This window comes from Telopea speciosissima, chromosome 11 (assembly GCF_018873765.1).
Source record: "Telopea speciosissima isolate NSW1024214 ecotype Mountain lineage chromosome 11, Tspe_v1, whole genome shotgun sequence".
Lineage (NCBI taxonomy): Eukaryota > Viridiplantae > Streptophyta > Magnoliopsida > Proteales > Proteaceae > Telopea > Telopea speciosissima.
The window spans coordinates 55331574-55356652 of record NC_057926.1 but is presented as its reverse complement, the minus strand read 5'-3'; the positions used below and the strand labels follow the sequence as shown (position 1 = coordinate 55356652).

The 25079-nt window shown below is 41.3% G+C and overlaps 3 protein-coding genes across 3 annotated transcripts; all 3 read left to right on the top strand.

Moving 5' to 3' along the window:
• Nucleotides 1–1405: 1405 nt before the first annotated feature.
• LOC122645393 (LEAF RUST 10 DISEASE-RESISTANCE LOCUS RECEPTOR-LIKE PROTEIN KINASE-like 1.1) lies at nucleotides 1406–5072 on the top strand. Its single transcript, XM_043838701.1, has 3 exons — nucleotides 1406–2168; nucleotides 3673–3918; nucleotides 4240–5072. The coding sequence occupies exons 1-3, from the start codon at nucleotides 1406–1408 to the stop codon at nucleotides 5070–5072; spliced, it is 1842 nt and encodes a 613-aa protein (XP_043694636.1).
• A 1110-nt stretch (nucleotides 5073–6182) lies between these two features.
• LOC122645392 (LEAF RUST 10 DISEASE-RESISTANCE LOCUS RECEPTOR-LIKE PROTEIN KINASE-like 1.1) lies at nucleotides 6183–9534 on the top strand. Its single transcript, XM_043838700.1, has 4 exons — nucleotides 6183–7044; nucleotides 7257–7289; nucleotides 7751–7993; nucleotides 8591–9534. Exons 1-4 carry the CDS (start codon nucleotides 6183–6185, stop codon nucleotides 9532–9534), a joined length of 2082 nt encoding a protein of 693 aa, XP_043694635.1.
• Nucleotides 9535–21917: 12383 nt separating this feature from the next.
• Nucleotides 21918–24631, top strand: LOC122645390 (LEAF RUST 10 DISEASE-RESISTANCE LOCUS RECEPTOR-LIKE PROTEIN KINASE-like 1.1). Its single transcript, XM_043838699.1, has 3 exons — nucleotides 21918–22812; nucleotides 23243–23491; nucleotides 23706–24631. The coding sequence occupies exons 1-3, from the start codon at nucleotides 21918–21920 to the stop codon at nucleotides 24629–24631; spliced, it is 2070 nt and encodes a 689-aa protein (XP_043694634.1).
• The last annotated feature ends 448 nt before the right edge of the window (nucleotides 24632–25079 follow it).

Here is a 25079-nt window from a genome sequence, read left to right as displayed (position 1 = left end):
ATTGTGCCCATGAAATGCTTGTTAGATCCTCTAGCACATGAATTAACAACCCATGTATTGCCACATGGTACATAATGAAGTGTTATACTTCACAAGGCAAAGGCATAAAGGAAACCCTTTTTAAAATTAGGCCAAGAAAAAAATCCCCCCCACCCCCACAAAATTAAACTAACTCTTAACGTATGTCCATCCACATCCCCTCACTTGGCCCTATGCTGATGCAGGGTCCAAGTGACCAAACAACTTTCTTCTTCCTTTAAACTTAATTACATTTCTTCTCTTCCTTTCGGTGGTGTAGCAGCGGTTTCTTCGGAGTATAGTCCTCAACTATAATAATTGAAACCAGATCACCTGCCCAAACATATACTTTACGTATGTTTAGGTGATGACATGTGTATCACCCATGGTTATAGTCTATGCTAGTGACACAAGTATCGGTCGCCATTGATACATAGCCAATATCAGTCCATAAGGGGCCTCATTTTAGTAAAAGCCATTTTTGTTTACTAAAAAAAACCTACTTTTTGACTGTATTGGTATTGATCAGTCCGCACTATTCGTCTGTCAACCTAAGAAATAAATACATGAAAGAGAAAAAACAATACACTTATCATTCAAAATCGGATTTTCATCCTCCCAAGGCTCCACACTGAATAATAAAAACATGAAAAGCGGCGTTTTCTTTTATTTTTCTTAAATGTTGGGTTCGCGGACGGTTGGATTCTCAAGTGTAATGTAGATCCAGATCCTCTATTGTCGAGCTGCCCAACAAGATCGAGCTGCTAAGATACAGCGAGACGCACAATGACCGCCATATCCCTGCCCGAGCACCTTGTCCGAGTTGAGGTAAGGCGATCATTGTACATCTCACCGTGTCTTGACAACACGGTCTTACCGGGCAGCTGGACAGCAGAGGATCCAAATTGCAGTGCACGGCACTTTAGAGGATAAATTTCCCCGAAGATCGCCAAAGAGTCCAGAGTCCAGACTATCAAGAGTCAAGTCTTCTCGGTCAATTGAAACCAGTAGGTGGTGACATATAATATCCCCATTTTCTATTATATCTGTTTCAGGTAGGACCCACACAAATGTTTCCAACTTGTAAGTTTCTAGTCAAAGTCAATTGACGTGTCAAGCGGGTTCGAACCGTTGAAAGGATTCCAAGGAAATGAATGTACAATTTGGTGACTTAACTTGTGAGAACCAAGCAAAAGGATAGACTTTAAAAAGAGGGAAAAGATTTTGGAGATTCCCAACAACTTGATTTGTTTTGAGTTTTATTAGTGCGTCCGGGATGATGATGATGATGATGATGAGGAGGAGGGGTTCTAACAAGATCTGTACTTTGCCCTTCAATGCCTTGTTAGTTTTTGCCTTTCTCTTCTTCTTCGAACTTCTTCTATTAATGCACCTTCCTCTTCTCTCAGCTAGAGCAGATCAATTCTCAGATTATAATCATTGTACTCCGTACCAGCAATTCTGCGGAAACTTAAGCATCAGTTATCCCTTCTTCAACAGCTCGAACTGGCATTGCGGACTCGAAGTCATTCGCTGTATAAATGATTCCACACCAGTAATTATCCATATCGGGGAGGAATATGCTGAAAGTACATATGAGGTTCGAAGCATCGATTACACCACCAAGACCATATTAGTTCGTGATCGGAGGTTCACCCGAGACTGGCACAGCGACAATGACAAATGCAATGCCCTCTTCAACAATTATACTATGCCACCCATTTTCAGTTATCTTTCAGCTCAAGTGATAAGCCCAAACCTTACACTAAGAGTATGCAGGCCTCATCCAGAAGTAAATGATGATGATTCTCATCATGTTGGTGGTGTCCCCCACCGCAAGGAAGTCTGCAAAGTTGAGGTGATACCTGCAGATGTAGCAGATGTACCTCCACCTCGACCACCCAGTTCCCGCCATCACTCTCATCCATATGATGATCACTGCAAACTGGTTCATCTTCCCGTGGATGTGCAACCTTCCAAATTCCATGGCCCGGTTGATCCTGTCTCGCAATTGCTCACTGTTGGGTTTCGTCTTCGATGGAGCTTTCCCCAACTATGTCATCAGTGTGACAAGAATGGAACAGTCTGTGTGCACGGCTATCAAAATGTGATTTGCTCCAATCCAAAGGGTAGAAGGAATCAAGAAAAAGGTAAACTGCTGGATGAGGACTCTTATTTTGCAAGGCAAATTAATTAAGCATGTTTTGAATGATTCTTTGATCACTCACTAATATATTTTGCCCTCATCAATTAATTACAACTTTGATTTGTGTACGTAGACTTGTGGGGTTCTGTTTATGTCATTACTTAATGTATCTTCTAGTCTTAATGTCCAAACTAATTGATAAATGTTGTGTTTTATGTTGACACATGATGCAGGGCACAAGATCCAAACAAAGATTATTGTAATAGGTAATTTATTCTCCATTATGTGACTTTCAAACTACCCTTATTCCAACTAGTGGTGCAACCGGGCCGGGCTCAACTGGGTTTTTTTTAAACAACACAGCCCAGCCCAGGCCCAGTCCAGCACTGCCTGCCTTGATTAACCTTAGTAGCCTATATGTATGGAATTTTTCTCCTCTCAGGTTCTCTGCCCGGTCAGGTTCATAGGTTCCTCTCATAGGGAGGACAGAAATGACGACTTCGCCCCACCCGATCAGTGTGTTCAGACAGGGGGTGAGGTCGTCATTTCTGACCCCCTATGAGAGGAACCTACAAACCTGACCGGACAGGGAACTTGAGAGGAGTTAAGTCCATATGTATGATGTATAATTATATATATTATATATGGGAAAAAGAAAAATCACAATGTCAGCTCAAAAATGAAATTACACACCCCCATATATCACTGTTCTTGTTAGGGGGTGATATGTCATAAATGCCCTTTATGTCCTTTCCCCTTTTATTTATGACATAAATATCCCTCACATGAATAGTGATATGCGAGAAGATCTACAATTTCACTTTTGAGTTGGCGTTGTGGCTTTCCCTCTCTGATCCCATTATATATTTATATAAGTATTAAATTTTAGGCCAAATGTTCCCTGTGTTGGGGACGTAGTATGCGCCAAGACACATGGGCATGGGTGAAATAACCACCACGCCCCCCTGAATGGCCGCTCCATGTGTTTGAACGCAGCAGCCTACACTCCCAAGTAAAGACATAAAATCACCCTAAATTTTATTATAATAGTTGCTGAAAAGATATAAGCTTACCTTTTTGTCCATTTTGGATAACATATTTTTTCTTTCAATAAGGGTAAAAGCCTATACATATATATTTGGAAATACAAGGTTAGACAAGCTCAGACTAAGGTTCAGCCCAGGCCCGGTCCAGCCTAACCTCGAGCCTAGAAATCTCAGCCCTGGGGTTTATAAACTTGGGATTGCAACTTAGTGCATGGTATCGGCGCTAATATGAATCCACCAATACTGATACAGATCGGCTGTATCCGGATCAAACTGTGTTGACCCTCAAAAAACCAATATAGAGGGGTTTTTTTTTTTTTTTTTTTTTTTTGGGGGGGGGAGGTGGTGGGACCATTTTGCCCTCTCCGTTTCCGTGAGTTTTGGCCAGGAATCGTGGCCGAAACGAACACGGCGGATCCGGTCTCAATACCATTTCTAAGTATTCTCCTCATCCATTCTCAGGTATTCCCACAGGAGTTGCGGCAGGAATCCTCTTGACAAGCTTATTTTTCATCATGTTCTACAAATACCGGACTACACGTAAACTTGGCGGAGTCCGAAGGTTAATCTCCTTGAAGACAGACCTAGAAAAGGGGAGCACCCAGTTTGGAGTTCCCATCTTCTCCTACGCTGAGCTCGAAGAAGCCACCAATAATTTCAGTTCTGATAATGAACTTGGAGATGGTGGCTTTGGTACTGTATACCACGGTAAGAAAGAAGAAACCTCGGTGGCCATGTCAACGCAAGGCAATCCTTTCCTTCAATCTAATGAATTTTTTAATTTATTGTTGAGAGATGTTACAAGTTATACATGTATAATCCCACATCAGCTATATGGGCTTTAAATATGTCTTAAAATAATATTATTTGGTCACTTGATCACCTAAAGCCTTAATCTTTTAGGTTAGACCCCAATTCCCCAATTCAAAGCAAAATGGTATTTCGTGGGTTATCTTACTTTATTTAATATATATATTATTATGTCTTACCATTTGATTTGATTGATGATTATCCTTAATTTACAATCAGGAAATCTTCCAGACGGACGAGTTGTTGCAATCAAGCGGCTTTACCGTTACAACTCCAAGCATGTTGAGAGGTTCATGAATGAAATCGAGATCCTCACTCGTTTGCGGCATCAAAACCTTGTGACTCTTTACGGGTGCACTTCATACCGTAGCCGTGAACTCCTCCTTGTTTATGAGTTCATTCCAAATGGTACTGTTGCTGATCATCTCCATGGTGATAGAAGGAAGGTTGGATCACTCCCATGGCCTGTCCGAATGAGCATTGCCATGGAGACTGCAACTACACTCTCCTACCTCCACGCATCTGATATCATACACCGTGATGTGAAAACAAGCAATATCCTCCTTGACAATCATTTCCATGTCAAAGTGGCAGATTTTGGGTTATGCCGTCTGTTCCCTACTGATGCTTCCCATGTCTCCACTGCTCCTCAAGGGACTCCAGGTTATGTTGATCCCGAGTATCACCGTTCCTACCAGCTTACGGACAAGAGTGATGTTTATAGCTTTGGGGTGATCTTGATTGAACTCATATCATCACAACCAGCTGTTGATATCAGTAGGCATCGAGATGAGATTAATTTGGCAAACATGGCAATGAACAAGATACAAAATGGAGATTTGAAAGAGTTGGTTGACCCATGCCTTGGGTTTGAATCGGATTCCACAACAAGGAGGATTGTAACCGTGGTTGCAGAGTTAGCATTTCGTTGTCTCCAACATGAGCAAGAATTGAGGCCTTCCATGGACGAGGTATTCGAGATTTTAACTGCAACTTGGGTTGATCAGGAGGAATACAAGGTGGATAACACAGAGGTGATGGACATATTCTAACTTCACCCGATTAAGGCCGGGATTAATACTAACAAATTGATTAGTTAGCCGGCCAACTATGCCAAGTACACCAGTTAATTTTCCTTCTTATCGGATCCCTTAGCCTCTACGTACTTGTTTGAAACGTATAGCTAAATATTTTTTTTTTTTTTTTGGGTGAATCGTATATAGCTAAATTATTGTATATGAAATAAGTGCCAAATTTATAATTTTTAATCCAAGCATCGTGCCTACCTCATGTGTCTTTAGAGTATTTAATTAATTATTCTATGAAGTCGATCATTCCGGTGAAAAATTATTGGTAATCTATATTTTCTGTCGTGCATTGTTATTCTTTTTTATATATGTGTGCACGGCATGTAGTAGTGTTAGCAGGTTGTAAAGTTCACCTTGAATCATCGATTGGTTGGTTCGACCAAAACCAAAACCAAAACCGATCGGTTCAATCTTGCTAATTAAATCGATTAATAACAGTTTATTGGTTTGGTTTTGAATTGGGGTTTATGGAATTAGTAAAATTAAAAATCGATTGGGAGTGGCTGAATGCACAATCGTAACTGAAACTGATCAAACCCAGTAAAAACTTGAAACTAGACCAATAGTAGCCCCTGATAAGAAACCGATCGAAGAATAAGGTTTTTCCCATTAATTTTCTTATCTACATATATATATATATATATATATATATAAAACCCAAAATCGAAACGAACCAAATCCAATAATGGACCGACTACAAATTGATAAGAAACTGACAGTTTGGTTTAAGATTGACTCAATATATAACAGACTGAACCCGATTCAACCTGACTGAAACCAGACCGAACCTATCATCAATTAATTGACTTTGAAGTAGCTAGGACCCAAATACAATAGTTTCTACTTTCAATATATATCATTCCAAGTCAACTAACGGGTCGTCGTGAAAACCATGATCTACTTTCTTAATTAAGGCTCTTTCTAGCTAGCTAATGGGGGTAGGTCGTTCCTTGTTTTGTATTTTTTGTTTTTTCTACCAAAGAAAAAGAAAAAGCTCTTGTTTAATGGCCGGATTTTAATTAGCTTTGGTTTTAGAATTGGGTTTTGAGTTAGTATAGTGCAGCAAGGGCGAGGATGATGGGTGGTGATTGTTCTATCTGTTTTCCCTTCATCAATGCCGCCTTGTTTGTTAATAATCTTAATGTTGCCTTAATTCCCCTGTTCCTAATTCGAATATTCCTCCAGCTTCCTATTATTATCTCAGCAGCTACAGAAGATGAACAGTTCTCATATTGTTGTGGTCAGGCCCAATTCTGCGGGAACTTAAACATCAGTTATCCCTTCTTCAACGACAACTGGGGCTGTGGATTAGAACGCCTTCATTGCATAAATGTTTCCATTCCAGTGATCAATTCCTGGGATGATCAGAATTGTGTTAATAATAATATGTATGAGGTTCATAGCATCGACTACACCAACAAGACCTTATTAGCTCATTACCTGAGGTTCACCCAAGCAGACTTGCTCAACGACAATGAGAGATGCAAGTTCCTCTTCAACAATTTTACAACTATGGGGCCAACCTTTTTCCATCATCTTTCAGCTCAAGTGATAAGCCCCAATCTTACACTAAGAGTATGCATTAATGGCTCTCCTAACACAGATTATTGCAAAGTTGAGGCAATACCAGCTGATGTAACAACAGCAGATGCACCTGCGCCACTTCCACCAAGTAGTACTACTCTCGATAATAATCAAAGCTCTCCACCATATGACTGCAAATTGGTTCATCTTCCAGTGGATGTGGTACCTACCACATTCCAATATGGGCCGGTTGATCATGTCTCACAATTATTCACTGTTGGGTTTCGTCTTCGTTGGATCCTTCCCCAACTATGTAATCAGTGTGAAGAGAATGGAACCTTCTGTGTCAGCTACGACGATGAAAGCTTTTTTTGTTCCAATCCAAAAGATAGAATATGGAATTCAGATCAAGGTAACAGCTGATCATCATCAAGACTCGATCTTATAGATTAATTATATACCCTTTTCTTCATCATTCTTTGATCCCTTTTTTTGGCCCTCATCAATATCAACTGTGGTTTGTGTGTATGGGTAGACTTTTGGATTCTGTTTATTATGTCATCAGTTTATCTTCTAATCTTAAATGTCTAAACTAAGAGATGTAATTTCTGTTGACTGATGCAGGGAAGAAGACCCAATCGAAGATTATTGGAATAGGTAATTTATTCTCCATTATTATGTGACTTGAAACTCAAAACATAACTTCAAATTAACAACCCTTATTCCAACTGTGTGAGGTCACAGACAATAATCCATGTTCTATCATCAAAGAATGCGAATTCGACCTAGAATACATACCAAATACAACTTACATATTCTCCCTTTTCTCTTTTACTCTTTGATTAGTTGATCAAAAGATTAGTATTTCAATGTTTCTTCCCCACCCTGTTTTTGATGTATCAACTTTTAATTAGTTGCCCCCCTCCCCCACCCCCACCCTCACCCTCACCCTCACCCTTACCGTCGGCTTTATGTTGTATTTTGCTCTTGTGCCATAATATATTTTTCATTCAAAAAAAAAAGTTGATTGAAACTCACACTGCCGGCCAGAGTAGATCACATCTATAACATAGAAGGTTAATGAAAAATTTCAAAGTATTCTCCTCATCCATTCTCAGGTATTCCCGTAGGAGTTGCAGCAGGAATCCTTTTGACAAGCATATTTTTCTACATAATCTACAAATACCGGACTGAACATAACCGTGGAGTACTCCGCACTTTCTCCTTGAAGACAGACCTTGGAAAGGGCAGCAGCCACTTTGGAATCCCCATCTTCTCCTACGCTGAGCTCGAAGAAGCCACTAATAATTTCAGTTCAGTTAATGTACTCGGAGATGGTGGCTCTGCTACTGTATACCATGGTACGTTAGAAATTAAGAAGAAACCTCCAATGTTATTCCTTTCCTTCTCCCTAGTGAAATTTATGTGAAAATTATTCTTTAGAGACTGGTAGAAGTTATAGAGTTATAGACCTGCATCTGTAATTAGGGACCTTAGCTGTGTCTTAACGTATTATGAGACCGGAGCATGTTCTTGTACAAGTAACCATCCACGGCCCTCCAGGGCCATTCACATGGATCGAATCCACTCCTCTTGGGTTACAACAGTGGATTCCATGTGAGTTGTCCTGAAGGGCCAAGGACGGTATTTATACAACGACATGATTCACGCCCACATTTTATTGGGTCATCTCCACATTCCATCTTTAAGATGTATGTTCAGGTGTATATTGAAGATACAAATGAGTTGGGAGTATATATATATTGATCGAGATGTACTTAGCAGTTATAGAGGTATAGTCCCACATCAGTTATCTAGCTAGTCAACCGGGACCTTGCTGGATGCATGTGTCTTAATATACTATTGGGTCATCGATCTCCACCTAATCTCTTAGTATTTTGTTGGTTAACTATTACGTCTAGCCATTTGATGGATTGTCGTCCTTAATTCACAAACAGGTAAGCTCCAAGATGGACGTGTGGTTGCAATCAAGAGGCTTTACAATAACAACTACAAACATGTTGAGAGGTTCATGAATGAAATCGAGATCCTCACTTGTTTGCGCCATCGAAACCTTGTCACTCTTCATGGGTGCACTTCATATCGCAGCCAAGAACTCCTCCTTGTTTATGAGTTCATTCCAAACGGCACTGTCGCTGATCATCTCCATGGTGATAGAAGGAAGGTTGGATCACTCCCATGGCCCGTCCGCATGAGTATAGCCATAGAGACTGCAAGTGCACTCTCCTACCTCCACGCTTCTGATATCATACACCGTGATGTGAAAACAAGCAATATCCTCCTTGACAATCATTTCCATGTCAAAGTTGCAGATTTTGGGCTATGCCGTCTGTTCCCTACTGATGCTTCCTACGTCTCCACTGCTCCTCAAGGGACTCCAGGTTATGTTGATCCCGAGTATCACCGATCCTACCAGCTTACGGACAAGAGTGATGTTTATAGCTTTGGGGTGGTCTTGATTGAGCTCATATCATCTAAGCCCGCTATAGATACCAGTAGGCATCGAGATGAGATTAATTTGGCAAACATGGCAATGAAAAAGATCCAAAAAGGAGCTTTGCAAGAGTTGGTTGACCCATGCCTTGGGTTTGAATCGGATCACGCAACAAGGAGGATTGTAACATTGGTTGCAGAGTTAGCATTTCGTTGTCTCCAACATGAGAAGGAATTGAGACCTTCTATGGACGAGGTATTGGAAATTTTAATGGTGACTAGGGGTGAGGAGTACAAGGTGGATAACCCAATTAAGGTGATGGACATTAATCTAGCAAGTTATGATGATGAACAGCTGCCCAAGAACATACCACCGCCACCAGCTTCACCCGATTATGGGACTCAGAAATTAATTAGCCCGTCAACTACGCCGAGTACCAATGGTTAAGGGTGTGTATGGCAATGATTTTATTTCAAAAAACTGGTTTTGAGTTAGAAACAAATTTTCTGTTTCTGGATTTTTATAGTAATTCTTTACCAACAAAGGTTGTATGATAAACCTAGAAACAAACTGTTTCTGCTGTTATAGAAAAAAGAAACATGTATTGAATGTCATATTAACAAAACAGTTTTATCTTTTATTTTTACCAAATTTACCTTATTTTCATTGACACATATGTTTGAAACATATATTTTAACCACATAAGAATGATTAGTCTACTATGTTGACAAAACTTGTTATAATACTAATTAAGTTCCTCCTAATATTCAAACTTCCCCGTAAGAAAAAAAAAAAGTCATTACATATCTCTTTGACTTGGTAAAAAGAGGTATATAATAGCAATAGAAACAAGGGAAAATTTTATGGACACCCCCTATAAGTTTATTGTATATCACGGACACCCCAAAATTATCAAAATATGACAGACACCCCTTATAATATGACTTTATTTCAACTTAGTCCACTCCGTTAGGTCTGCGCAGTTAAATCAATGTTAACTCTTTTTCAATGACGAAAATACCCTTGCCACAGGATGAACTTCCCATAATACCCTTAAGGGTAAAACCCCAAATACAAACCATTCTCTTCATCGTTGGAGACTTGCAACTCAGAGGGAGGCGACCATCACGCGCCATCGACAACCTACACTCTCCCTCCTCCTCCACCTGCGACAAACTCATACCAAATATATTGACAGATAGATAAACATACTCTAGAGAGAGAGAGAGAGAGAGAGAATATGGTTTTGTTCGGGAGGCATCAGAGGAAGCTCAGAAAGAGAGAGAAAGAGGTGTAGAGATGGAGGAGGATCGGGAGGAGGAAGACAAGTTCAATTAATAGTCGGGGGAAGAGGAGTTGGGTTCAAGTCTTACCCGGGAAAGAGTGGCCACGGCCAAGCAGTTCATTGAGAACCACTACCGGTCGCATATGAAGAACATACAAGACCGCAAGTAGAGGTAAACAGAAATAAAAAAAGTGGAAAACTTTAAGCGATTCTTCTTTGGGAGTTTAGCTTGATGGATAAGAGTCGAAAAGTTGAGTTGAGCTCTTCTTCTTCTTGGTACCTTCTAATCTACCCCTGATAAACCCAAAATCACACCAACCAATCAGAGGCTACCACGTGCCTGGCCCAAGGAGGAGGACCATATCGGGGCCAAGAGAAGACCAAGCGCAGGCGCCAACCACCGACACCCATAGGCGCGAACCCCCTAGGGCGTGGCCACCCTTGGGCACCGTCACCATCTACAAGACATGCACCGTCTCCAGGACTCTAGGCCATCGCCTACCAGTCACGTAGTCTAGACGGACTCATATACCAGGAACCTCATCTACCACGTAGATGGGTCTATCCATCAAGGATACCAAGTCTATCATGACACTACGGGAATACAACTACCAAGTCTATCATGACACTACGTCTCACGGGAAGACAACTACCAAGTCTATCATGACACTACGTCTCATGGGAAGACAACCAATCAAGGATGAGCTCTGCTACTCAGGGACTCTATCAACTACGAAGACTACTCACCATCAACTGGGACTCTCCACACCGCCACACCCCACTATAAAAGGGAAGGTACTCTACTCCATAAAATCATCTTGAATGTTATTCATTCATCTGTTTGCTCAGGAGATCTAATTTTGGCATCAGAGAGTCCTAGGCCGGAACCACACCGGTTCTCCATTGTCACCCTTAGTCCTTTTGCAGGTTACGACACTCAAAGGGACTGTCGGACGATTTCTTGACGCAACAGATTGGCGCCGTCTGTGGGAATGATGCTAGCCATCGTACCTACTAGCTTGTTTCCATAATTACTCAATGGCACCACGGGGTAAGAAGACCGCTCCCTCCACCAACAATGTTGCGAGGGAGGGGAACGGATCACCTCCTTCAGTGAGTTCGCATCGCAGAGCCAATAACCCTGTCTCTCAGGAGAGGGAGGTCCCAGGTAACCATCGAAACCCTAGGTCGCCAAGATCGAATGACTACTAAGGTCAATAGACCATACGCATCAACAACGAGGAACAGTACGCGAAGAAGATGAGAATTTAACCTTAAGTAGCAAGGGAAAGACGTCACAATATGTACAATCCAAAGTGCTGAATCCAGAGGTCCGACAAAAAAAAAAAAAAATTTGCCACGGCCAAGGGCCGTAGACAACAGACCATGGACAAGGACGAGGTTCAAAGTCCAAGGATGAAGTTCGCGAGGAGTCAAGGTCAAGGTTCAAGTAAAGGTGTGTCTATGGCCAAAGACCAAGGAACAACAAATATTTTATATACCAGAGAAGACAGGCATAGACCAATGGAGAGGAGCACAGAACCGAATCAAACGAGCGTCACAGCCGTGGACCAGAGACGATGAACGCGGAACCCAGATGGGTGCGACAACCGCCAAGGGCCGCGGACAGCGGACGAAGGGCCATGAGCGAACATACCTAAAAAGAAAAAAAAGACCAAGGGTCCACGCCCAAAAAGCCATGGGCGCAGACTCTTGAGTGAGAGCAAAGGTAGGAGAGAGAAGAGAGAAAAGAAAGATCGAAAAAAAAAAAACAAAGCAACCAAGGGTCCACGCCCAAAAAGCCATGGGCGTGGACTCTTGAGTGAGAGCAAAGGTAGGAGAGAGAAGAGACAGAAAGGGGGCGCCAATCGAAGAGAGGGAGATAAAATTAAAAAAAAATAAGTCCAACATTGATTGCCGCCCAAAACCAAAGGACAAGAGAGAGAGAAGAGAGAGAAGAGAGAGAAGAGAGAAAAGGTAACAGAAAAAGTAAGAGAGGAGAAGAGAAGAAGAGAAGAAGAGAAGAAGAGAGAAAAAGTAGGAGAGAGAAACGAAAGAGAAAGAGGAACAAATAGAAGAATCCACACCAGGCACCGACCGCGGAGGATGGGCATCACGGGCGCGGATCATCGAATGGGCGTCAATGGGCCTGAATCTAATGAGCGTCTTCGGGCGCGGACCAAATCGAATGAGCGTCGCCCTAGCGTGGATCGAGTCGAACGAGCGTCAACAGGCGCGGATTGAATCGAATGAGAGTCATCGGGAGTCGATTGAGTCAAACGAGCATCATGAGCGCAAATCACATCGAACAAGCGTCACAGGCGAGAATCACATCGAACGAGCGTCAACGGGCGCGAATCAAATCGAATGAGCGTCGCCTGGTGTGGATCGAGTCGAACGAGCGTCACATACGTAGATCACATCGAACGAGCATCAACGGGCGCGGATCAAATCAACTGAGCTTCGCCGGGCGTGGATCGAGTCGAACGAACGTCATGGGCACGGATCACATCGAGCGAGCGTCAAGACAGGAGCCAAGAAGTGCGGAGGTAAGCCACAAGGATAGGCAAGCCATCAAAGCGAAGCTAATGGCCAAGAGAGATCAAGCAAGCATGCAGAAGGCATCATGATTCATTGCCTCCCAAAAGCAAACACTTGGGGGCACCAAAAAGCAAAGACCAAGTTCAAAAAAGGTTCGAGGCCAGCAGAACCGTAAGTTGGCCATAGACGAGGTTCGAGGATCGAGGTCCAAGGTCCAAGGTCGAAGTTCGTGAGGGTTCGAGGTCCGAGATCTGAGGTCAAAGTTCATGAGGGTTCGAGGTCAAGGTTTGAGCAAAGATGTGTCTGTGGCCAAAGACCAATTCTAGTCAATATCAACCAAAAAGAAAGGGGGCCACGGCCAAGGGCCGTTGGCGACAGGCCATGGGCAGGGACAAGGTTCGAGGTTCAAGGTTCGAGGTTCAAGGATCGAGGATCGAGGTCTGAGGTCAAAGGTCGGAGTTCGCAAAGGTTCGAGGTTGAGGTTCGAGCAAAGATGTGTCTGTGGCCAAAGACCAATTCAAGTAAAAAAAAAGGGGAAGTACGAGACGTCATATTTGTCAAGAGTTCGAGGTTTAGAGGCAGAGTCTGAGAAGTTCGTGGAGTAGGAGATGGTTCGAATACCAAGGCACAATGCCACCAAGGCGTAATGCCACCAAGGTCCGTTGGCCACCAAGGTTCGTAGACCACCAAGGCACAATGCCACCAAGGTCTGTTGGCCAGACCACGAAGGTGTAATGGCACCAAGGTCCATTGGCCACCAAGATCCGTAGACCACCAAGGCGTAATGCCACCAAGGCCCGTTGGCCACCAAGGTCCAAAGACCACCAAGGCACAATGCCACCAAGGACCGTTGGCCACCAAGGTCCGTAGACCACCAAGGAGTAATGCCAACAAGGCCTGTTGGCCACCAAGGTCCGCAGACCACCAAGGCGCAGTGCCACTAAGGTCCATAGGCCACCAAGGTCCTTAGACCACCAAGGCGCAATGCCACCAAGGTCCGTTGACCATCAAGGCACAATACTACTAAGGTCCATAGACTACCAAGGAGCATTGCCACCAAGGTCCGTTGACCACCAAGGCACAATGCCAATAGACCACCAAGGCGCAATGACACCAAGGTCCATAGACCATCAAGCACAACGCCAGTAAGGTCCATAGACCACCAAGGTTCGACAACCGCCAAGGGTCAAAGCAAAAATGCAAAGTCTACTCTCTTGGACAATCTGACCCAAGAGAGTGGGGGGTAAATGATAAACCCAAAATCACACCAACCAATTAGAGGCTACCACGTGCCTGGTCCAAGGAGGAGGACCATATCGGGGCCAAGAGAAGACCAAGCGCAGGCGCCGACCACCGACACCCACAGACGCGAACCTCCTTGGGTGCGGCAACCCTTGGGCGCTAACCCCCTTGGGCGACAACTCCCTTGAGCACGAACCCTTATGTGCACGCATGGATTGAGGCACGGGTACCGGGCCGACGTAGATCAGAGTACCACTGTCACCATCTACAAGACACGCACTGTCTCTAGGACTCTAAGCCACCGCCTACCAATCACGTAGTTTGGACGGACTCATACACCAGGAACCTCATCTACCACGTAGATGGGTCTATCCATCAAGGATACCAAGTCTATCATGACACTACAGGAAAGACAAATACCAAGTCTATCATGACACTACGTCTCACGGGAAGACAACTACCAAGTCTATCATGACACTACGTCTCACGAGAAGACAACTATCAAATCTATCATGACCCTACGTCTCTTGGGAAGACAACCAATCAAGGATGAGCCTTGCTACTCAGGGACTCTATCAACTACGAAGATTACTCACCATCAACCGGGACTCTCCACACCGCCACACTCCACTATAAAAGGGAAGGTACTCTACCCCATAAAATCATCTTGAATGCTATTCATTCATCTGTTTGCTTAGGAGATCTAACTTTGGCATCGGAGAGTCCTAGGCCGGAACCACACCGGTTCTCCATTGTCACCTTTTGTCCTTTTGCAGGTTACGGCACTCGAAAGGACCGTCGAACGATTTCTTGATGCAACAACCCCTTCTCCATTATTCCCTTCTTCTTCCTTGCGTTTTTTTCCATTCTCACTAGCGATATTCGGTTTTCCTAACGACTTTCAGCAATTTCAGGTCTTTGTAACTGATCGGTTTGTTCCCAAGTTTCATATTTGGCTTTTTTTTTTGTTTAGCTCTCTTGAAATCTGTCTTTGTTTGTCTATTATTAAATCAATTCATATGCAGATTATGTAGCTTGCTTTCTTTTCTGGGTTTTTTTTTTTTCTTCTTCTTCTTCTGCAATTGGCCTTTGTACCATCTAAACCTTGCTTAAAAAATAGTTTATGTCCTGGACCTTGTTAAAAGGCTAAGGTAGTTCTGCCTCTGAAGTCCCAAACCATATTAATACTGTTAGAGTGAGTTAAGATTCATTCTTTTGATAAGGTTCACCGCTGAATTTCTGTTTTGATTGTGGGTTGAAGATGACATTGTTAACTAAAATTATGAATATGCCCTTGACCACACTTGATTGTCGCTGGAGCTGGAGTTGGTGCAGGTGATGGGCCTAGGAATGGTTTTGCAGCAATTCTCCAAAGGTACAAACAGGGAAGCAGATGCTCCAACAGTAAAAATAGGGAAAAAGATGGAATGAGAGGTTATTATTTAAATAACTAATGAGGTTAAAATGAACATTTCAACTTTGGATGCTAACTATGCTTAATGACAATGGAAAGATTGATAGTTTGATAGTTTTTGAGGTGTCCATGATATACGATAAACTTATAAAGGGTGTCCGTGAAATTTTCCCTAGAAACAATTACACGCCACATGATTTTAGACATTTTAAAATAATTTGATGCACCTAAACGGCTAAACTTGCAGTGTTATGAGATTTGAAGGCAAGTTTTGGCCTGAAAATAATCAAATGACTAAAATACCCTTTAAAAATAAAAGAGAGGTTTACACATGGCAAGGCATAGACATGCATCCAAATTCCAAACACATGGGAATAGTGCAAAAACATGCTAAATATGGTTCCAGACTCGTATCAATTTGTGTGAAAACCTCTAATTAAGCATATTTTTCACAATAAATATAAAAATAAATAGAAAAAGACTCAAAAAAATTTTAAATTACCCTTGGAGCGTGGGAGGGTCTTAACTCAGTGTGTATGCACCCTTGGATTTCCATAGCTGCTGTCGGGACCAATCGAAGGCCTCCTTGAATGAAGGTGCTCCAAATGGCCAAGTTTGTAAACCAAGGGTATTTTAGGAATTTAAAAAGTAATTGGGACGTGGGTATGAATGTGAGAGACGGTGCATTTTAAAGAGGGGGTGAACGGCTGATTTTTATCACCTACGGTTCCCCTGCTCGGTACGGTTCCCTAGTGTCTCTAATAAAAGGGGGTGGATCCCACCCGGGCAGTGTGTTCGGTCAAGGGGTGGAATGGTCATTTCAGCACCCCTTATGAGAGAAACCGCACAACCATACCGATCAGCAAACCTCAGGAGATAAAGGTCCATTAAGGGCTTCACGCAAGATTTGTTGGACCTTTTCAAACCTTCAAATGGGAGGGGCTATTATTTATAGCCTTGGCTTGTTTAACAAATGTCTGAATGGCCCCTATGTAGGCCTGTAAACGGATCGGATTCGGCTCGGATACGGATCGGATGTAATCGGATTCGGATATTTCCTGATCGAATACGGATACCTCTAAACAGATTCGGATGGATTCGGATGCGGATCGAATTCGGATTTTTGACCATCCGTTTACACCTCTGCCTTGTGTAACCCGAACCTTCCTCCCCCTAGTGGATACAATTCACTCTCAATCCATAGTTTTAGATCATGATTCTCTTTTCCTCATATTTTAGAACCTGTTGAATCTTCAAAAACCCTCAAGATCGTTATTTACTTAATTTTTTATAATTAAGTATTAGGATTCAGATTTTTATCGAAGTATTCAAATTTTTTTCCGGATATCTCTAATCGAATACGGATGCCCCTAAACAGATATGGATGCGGATCGAATTTGGATTTTCGATTATCCATTTACAGCCCTACCCCTATGGCATAGGGCTAGGCTCAAGATAGGGGTTGATGCAGGCTTGGCGCACACGGCGTGCAACGACGAGATGAGAGCAGGTGGCTGCATGATGCGTACGGGTGTGGGAGCAGGTGGGCTGCGTGGCGTGATGGGATGGGAGCAAGTGGGGCCGCGGCGCACTTGCATGCACGGGTGTGGGCGCATGGGAAAGCTGGGGCTGGGCTTGGCCTTGGCCTAGCCCTGGCTAGGTCAACTTGGGTCAGGCTGGCTCAGGTTGACCCGAAAATGTGTGTTTCTTTTTTTAAATTTTTTATGAGGTTCTAATTTAAGGGTACCGAATTAAAGTGCCAATAACTTTCAAACTATATAGTTGATTTTGACGCATCACATAATACCATGAAGTTCTCTTCGAGTAATTTTCATCTGTACAGCGGTTACGGCGAATTTTGCCAAAAGAGTCACAAAATTTGAGAAATCCGCAAAAATGATGTTTCACATCAATTGAAGTCCAAACAATATTGGATTTAAATAAAATTTTGCATGTGAGCTTAATGGCCTGCTAAGACTGTCAAAAGATTTTCAGTCCAATTCAAGTGGTTCAGATACTTAAGTACTAGAGGCAAAACAGTCATTTTTGCAATGGTGGCAGATTTGGATGAAACTTTGAGCATAGGTAAAAAATGATTAAATAAGGCTATCCTTTAGAGTCTTGAATTTATCTAGAAAGTTTGGGTGTAGAAATAAGTCAGGGGTAATTAATATTTTTTTCATTCGGTTGCCCTACGAATTCTTGACTCTATGAAGTTTGGGTGTAGAAATAGGTCAGGGGTAATTAATATTTTTTCCATTCGATTGCCCCACGAATTCTTGACTCTATCTAGGAAGTTTGGGTGTAGAAATAGGTTAGGGGTAATTAATATTTTTTCTATTCTGTTGCCCCACGATTGAACTAGGCCTTGATAATCATCGTTGAGATGTTCTCTCACAGTGTCAGAAATGCAATGTCTATATTTCCCGACGCTATCTTGAGTGAAATTTTCTTGCACTGATCGGCCGTCTCACCTGGTTGGTCAATTGGCCCAAGTTTTCAACTAGCGTCTTCTTTGCCCCATTTGCAGATTTCTTTCTTAAATCACAATTTCCCCCCCCCCCCCAACCAATTCGACTCCTCTATTTCCGTCTGCCTCTATTGTCATGTGCGCCTCACACGTGGAATATATCGCCTTATCCTTGCATGAGCGCCTTGCCCGAGCGGGGGTAAGGCGGTACTTTTCATCGCGCTTGAGTGTGGGGGCGCACAATAGTACTAGTTAGGCGAAAGTAAAGGAGTCGAATCCCTCCCCACCCCCCACCCCCCACCCCACCCCACCAACTGGAAAGCTTATATTTCCTGCCTAAACGTATTTAGATGCTTAGAGGTCTAATATCTCTCTATTTCCCTTGCTTTTTGGTAGTATTGCTACTGCATATTACATTTATTTCTTAATTTTGCAATACGCCTCAACCATAGGATCAATAGGGATAAAGTGTTTCTTTTCTTTAAATATGTAAGGGTTATGGACGTTTGATCTCAGTTGGTTAATGAATTGAATTGCACCGAACTCTATTTGAAGTTTAGAAGCGCTTTCCCCTTGATCCTTGAAGCTCTCATTTCATTCTTCTTCTTTTATGAGTTCTTTGATTGCATACATATACATTTTAGGGGAAAAGAATGTTATTTGATCATGTACGGCATGCGGCTCTTATGTCTAAACACAAGGCCTGTAAAAGGACCGTTGCATCATCATGGAAAAGCGAAAAAATTCCATGAATGCGACGGTCATTTCATGCAATTTTGTGTCTAGGTACAGAAACCAAGCACCGCACACGACCAGGTAGTATTGTCTTTCCCAATGTTTTATTATAAATTATTGACTTTAGATATTCATCGACTAGCTTTGAAATTGGGTTTCGATTCATGTCCCTAGGTCCAGATGGGTTTGATCAGAGTTTAGGCCGCTTGTGGACCTATTTTACAGGCGCGGTTGAGGTTTGATAAAAATGTTATTTTGCATGGATGCATGGAGATGTGGTTGCTAGGCCACCATAATGAAGTGTGGGGGGGAGGGAAGGGGGGGATATAATGGTTTCTCGATCAAAGGTGTTGCGTAGAGATGTGGTTGCTGGGAGCCTGGGACCACTATAATTTAAGTGAATTGTGGGGATAGTTTCTCGATCAAATCTGTTGCGTAGAGATGTGGTTGTTCGGAGTCGGATCACTATAATTAAAAGGAAATTTTTTTAATGAAATTAGTAAAGAGTACTAAATAGTCAAACCACTATGATTGGATCCTTGCATTGCTTATTCTCGAGGATGAGTCACATGGTGCTCTACTGCAGTTTAGTTCTTTTTGTTTTTGTTTTAAGGAAAATGGTTTCTGTGAGGGAGCATGGGCGTATGTGTTTAGACACATGGGGGAATGACTGCCTCATCCCATAAAATGCGAAGATGATGCTTTTATTTATGCTTTCATGTGTGCGATCATTGGCTCCCGTGTGTGTGCGAGAGCCACGTTCCCCAATTGAAGTATACTTCCTCATTCTTTTAATCTATTTCTTCTCTTTTCTATCCTAATTCAAGATCGATTTTTAACCTAGTAAAAGACCAAGAATATTTTTTTCTTGTTTTTCATTCTATTCTATTCTCTTTGTTATTATCATTAATTTCTTGACAAACAAACACAGCCTTAATTGTTAAGAACAACACAACTTAATAGGTATATCCGTATATCCAATAGAATCTCATGACTTAGTGTCTTCACACAAAGGATAAAATTTTCTAAAAACTATAAGGGAGAGGGTTGGGCACGCTGCCTGCTTTCGAGGGCATGACAAAGAGGAGGGAGAGAGAGTGACACAAGCTGGGCACCCCAGCAGCGTGTCCAGCTTTTTCCCAAACTATAAATAGGTAGTAGAAGAAATGAGTAAAAAAAAAAAAAAAAAAAAAACCTATGCATATATTATTCTCTCACTCCTTTGCCACTTTTTTCTCTCCTTCCCCACACATCCCATTCTCTCTCCCGCTGTTATGATTTGAGAGTTAGGGTTTTGACACCTAATAAAAAGTATTGAGAGAGATATTAACTATTGGTCACTTGCAAAGGTTGTATGAGTAGTTGCTCTTTCATGGGGTTTATCAATTGTTCAAGTAGTGTTGTATTCCTTTAGAGAATCTATGCTTGTAGATTAACAGGTAACCTTAAGTCCTATGTGGTAGAATGAAATACTCTTAACGATAAAGGAGGCATGATTCTTGGATTAAAAATTCTAAATTTGACACCTATTTCCAACACGATGAGAAACTACCGTTTCTCCTCGACTCCCCATGTACAATAATTAAGCTATACGTTCCAAGCAAGCACAAGGCTAAGGGTGTTAATTGATTCATGTTGTAATTGACATAAACCGAAATCACATTGATTATTAATCAGCTCCAATTTCCCAAATCAATATCGATTACTAAGTGGTTTCGATTAATCGATTTTGTACTCGGATCTGGTTATACAGCTTGTTATCAGTTTGTTTTGGTCTGTTGCTGGATTTTTGTTATATGGTCCGTAATCAATTTACCGTTTTTTTTTTATTTACAATTGATTTTATTCGGTTTAATGATTTCATTTTTTACTCGTGTTTATTCGGAGTGTATTTGGTTTAATGATTTATTAGGTTTAATCAACTCTAAAATAATTAGAATTAATGGTTTATTGATTCAAAACTAAAACTCAATTGATAACTTCTTTTAAAATAGATGTTTTATGATGTTTGAAAAAATAACAACTCTTTGTGATAGTTTACCATCTTATAATTCATAAAACCAAAATAGAATCGAGTAAACATCTGGCCTCATGTTAGGACCTCGGTCTCCTAATCTCCTCCTCCTCCTCCTTCATTACCCCAACTGTTTGATGTATCATCATTTTTATTTGTTAGTTGTTTTCACTTTCGTTGCTTTTCAAATATCATCTTTGATTGCTTATTTTAATCTTGTCAAGGGTCTCCTTTGATCTTTGGCTTTGATTTGTCTTCAATTGACTGGTCAAAGAGTCAAATCTTTTCAAATCAAAACTAAAATTTGATAAGGTGCATTCTAAGATGAGGATGAGACGTCTCAATTTGAGTTGGACAAAATTTTGCTGAAGAATATTTTTTGTCATGTAGTGGGTTTTTTTTTTTTTCCTTAAATGCGTGCGTGCAATTTTTTTTAAAAGGAACAGAAAATCAAGTTTTCCTATTATTTCCCTTATGTTTACATGTAAACCCAAAACTGGATTGGACCGAAGCAAAAGTAGTTTGATTACAAATCGATAAAAATTGGACAAGAACCAAAACCAAAATAAAAAACTTCCGTAACAGTTTGGTTTAAAATTGGCCCAATAACAAGTTGAAATCAATTCAATTATCAAATCGAAACCAAAACTTCTTTAATAGTTTTGGTTTAAGATTGATCCATTAACAGATCAATTCAATGACCAAACCGAACTAATCAATTGACTTCAAAATAGGAGACAAATTCAATAATGGGAAAAAGTTTTTTGTAGGGGAGTGTGGCTTACACCAACACTCCCATGTGTCTATTATCTCTCTCCTCCTCATGTGAAAAGACATTTTTGCCTTTTATTTTAAGGAGGTGAGAGATAGACACATGAGAGTACTAGCATAAACCACACTTCGTACAGAAAACTGCTTCTCAATAATAATTATTGTCCTAGTCAACCGACGGGTTGTGGAACCCATGATCTAATCTCATAAGGGATTTTTTTAAGGGGAAGAGGACAGACTTGACTTTTTTTCTTTCTATACAAAAGCTTGTTTTTATTTATTTATGAATCTTTCCATCTTCTTTAGTTGCCATTTTTTTCTTTTTATTACCTATTAAAGAGGAAAGGATAGCTCGTTTATGGATTGTAGCTTTACAATTGGTGTATTGGGAGTTGTTATAGTTGTGCAAAGGATGGGTGGTGGTGCTATCTTTTTCCCCTTCAATGCCTTGTTTGTTAATGTTGCCTTTCCCCTGTTGTTGCTTGTAAAATTGCAGCTTTCTCTTGTTTATCTTATCCCAGCTAGAGCAGATCATCAGTCCTCGTATTATTGTGGTCAGAACCAATTCTGCGGAGAGTTAAACATCAGTTATCCCTTCTTCAACGACAACTGGGGATGTGGATTAGAACGCCTTCATTGTTTAAATGTTTCCACTCCAGTGATCCATGCCGGGGCGGATAATGATGTAAGTAATATGTTTGAGGTTCATAAAGTTGACTACACCAACAACACCGTTTTAACTCGTTACAGGAAATTCACCCAAGATTTGCTCACCGACAACGACAAATGCCACTTCCTCTTCAACAATTTTACAACTATTCCACCCATTTTCCATCATCTTTTAACTCAAGTCATAAGCCCCAATCTTACACTAAGAGTATGCATTAATAAGCTCCATGATCATCATCATCAAGAAGGATTAATAAATGATTGCAAAGTGGAGGCACTGCAGCTGGTGCCAGCTCCTCCACCCGCCACTATTCTCGATTATCAAAATACCTCTTCTTCTTCTTCTTCTTCTTCTTCTTCTTCCTATGACTGCAAACTGGTTCATCTTCCCGTAGATCCGCTACCTTCCACATTCCAATATGGCCCGATTGATCCTATCTCCCAATTATTCATTGGTGGGTTTCGTCTTCGCTGGATCCTTCCCCAAATATGTCATCACTGTGAAAAGAATGGAACCTTCTGTGTCCGCTATGACGATGAAACTGTGTTTTGTTCCAATCCAAAAACATGGAATCCAGATACAGGTAAATGAAAACGTACTACTCTTACATTATATTATTTGAACCCTTTTAATTTCTTCTTCTTCTTCTTCTTCTTCTTCATTCTTTGATCCCTTTATTGCCCTGATCGATGATCAATAATATATATATATAACTTCGGTTTGTGTTGATGGGTAGACATGTGGGAGCTGAGGGGGGTGGTTAATTTATGATATGTTTATGTCATATAAATTAGTTTTTCTTCTTCTACTCATATATAATTAATGTCTAAACTAAAAGATCGATGTAATTTATGTTGAGTGATGCAGGTAACAAGACCGAAACCAAGATTATTGGAATAGGTAAATTTAGGAGGATTCTCCATTATTATGCATGCATGTTACAATTGAAACTAGCTAGACAAGTTAAATTTCTCTAACTAAGTATTTTCCTCTTCCGATCCATTCTCGATCAGGTATTCCCGCAGGAGTTGCGGCAGGAATCCTTTTGACAACCTTTTTATTCTTCATAGTCTACAAATACCGGACGGATCAATATAACCATGGATCAGTATCCCACAGATTCTCCTTGAAGACAGACCTTGAAAAGGGCAGCTCCCACTATGGAGTCCCCATCTTCTCCTGTGCTGAGCTCGAAGAAGCCACCAATCATTTCAGTTCTGTTAATGAACTCGGAGATGGTGCCTCTGGTACTGTATACCATGGTACGTACGTACGTACGTACGTATAGTAAGTAATAAACAAAGAAATCTCGTCCCATTTTTATTAATTTCCAAAGCGCCTATCCTTAATTTCTTTCTCCCTACTGAAATTTATGTGAAATTTAATTTATTGTTGAGAGATTGTTAATTAGGTATGTTGTGCCATTTGATTGAATATTGAGGATTGCCCTTAATTAATTTACAATTAACTAACCAGGTAAACTCCGAGATGGACGAGTTGTTGCAATCAAGCGGCTTTACCGTTACAACTCCAAGCATGTTGAGAGGTTCATGAATGAAATCGAGATCCTCACTCGTTTGCGCCATCAAAACCTTGTTACTCTTTATGGGTGCACTTCATACCACAGCCACGAACTCCTCCTTGTTTATGAATTCATTCCCAATGGCACTGTTGCTGATCATCTCCATGGTGATACAAGGAAGGTTGGATCACTCCCATGGCCTGTCCGCATGAGCATTGCTCTACAAACTGCAACTGCACTCTCCTACCTCCACACTTCTGATATCATACACCGTGATGTCAAAACCAGCAATATCCTCCTTGACAACCATTTCCAAGTGAAAGTTGCAGATTTCGGGCTATGCCGTATGTTCCCTAATGATGCCTCCCATGTCTCCACTGCTCCTCAAGGGACTCCCGGTTACGTTGACCCCGAGTATCACCAATGCTATCAGCTTACAGACAAGAGTGATGTTTATAGCTTTGGTGTGGTCTTGATTGAGCTCATTTCATCTAAGCCCGCTGTAGATATCACTAGACATCGAGATGAAATTAATTTGGCAAACATGGCAATGAACAAGATCCAAAATGGAGCTTTGCAAGAATTGGTTGATCCATGCCTTGTGGGGTTTGAATCGGATTCCACAAGAAGGAAGATTGTTACATTGGTCGCAGAGTTAGCATTTCGTTGTCTCCAACATGAGAAGGAATTGAGACCTTCCATGGACAAGGTATTGGAAATTTTAATGGGAATTGGGGGTGAGGACATTAATCTACCAAGTTATAATGATGAACATCTGCCGGCCAAGAATATGAATATACCAGCACTACCACCAGCTTCACCGGATTTGGGGACTCAGAAATTAATTAGCCCGTTAACTATGCCAAGTACTAGTGGTTAAGTAAATTTCCTTCTTGTCATTGTACCACTTCATATATAGATTTTTTTTGTTTCTTATTGGGCTTGGGCTTGGGCTTGGGCTTGGGCTTGGGAGGGAGTGGGGACAGTACAGAAAATAAGAGATGGGGCTACACAAGACAATACAATGTAGCTTAATTGCCCTCTAATGTCTCTAAATCACAATGTTAGATGCACCTGTGGATGAGAAGTCTAATTCTAATCGAATCTAAATTTTCAACTATCCATTATTTAAATTTCTACGTACGTACGCCTAAAGCTTATTAGAACCAAGCCAAGTTAGGCCCGAATTCGAATCTGCCTAATCCATTAATCCAGTTATGTAAAACTTTAAATAAATCTCTTGTTTTAATAAAATTTACACACTATTATCTAGAACTTTAACAGAAGCTAAAATAAATTATCATTAAAAGGTACGTGTCTCTAAACTA

Coding starts and splice junctions, on each gene's coding strand:
- LOC122645393 (XM_043838701.1), top strand. CDS start 1,406: ATGCACCTTCCTCTTCTCTCAGCTAGAGCAGATCAATTCTCAGATTAT. Junction 2,169..3,672: donor TAGAAGGAATCAAGAAAAAG/GTAAACTGCTGG, acceptor ATCCATTCTCAG/GTATTCCCACAGGAGTTGCG. Junction 3,919..4,239: donor CTTTGGTACTGTATACCACG/GTAAGAAAGAAG, acceptor ATTTACAATCAG/GAAATCTTCCAGACGGACGA.
- LOC122645392 (XM_043838700.1), top strand. CDS start 6,183: ATGATGGGTGGTGATTGTTCTATCTGTTTTCCCTTCATCAATGCCGCC. Junction 7,045..7,256: donor AATATGGAATTCAGATCAAG/GTAACAGCTGAT, acceptor TGACTGATGCAG/GGAAGAAGACCCAATCGAAG. Junction 7,994..8,590: donor CTCTGCTACTGTATACCATG/GTACGTTAGAAA, acceptor ATTCACAAACAG/GTAAGCTCCAAGATGGACGT.
- LOC122645390 (XM_043838699.1), top strand. CDS start 21,918: ATGGATTGTAGCTTTACAATTGGTGTATTGGGAGTTGTTATAGTTGTG. Junction 22,813..23,242: donor AACATGGAATCCAGATACAG/GTAAATGAAAAC, acceptor ATTCTCGATCAG/GTATTCCCGCAGGAGTTGCG. Junction 23,492..23,705: donor CTCTGGTACTGTATACCATG/GTACGTACGTAC, acceptor TTAACTAACCAG/GTAAACTCCGAGATGGACGA.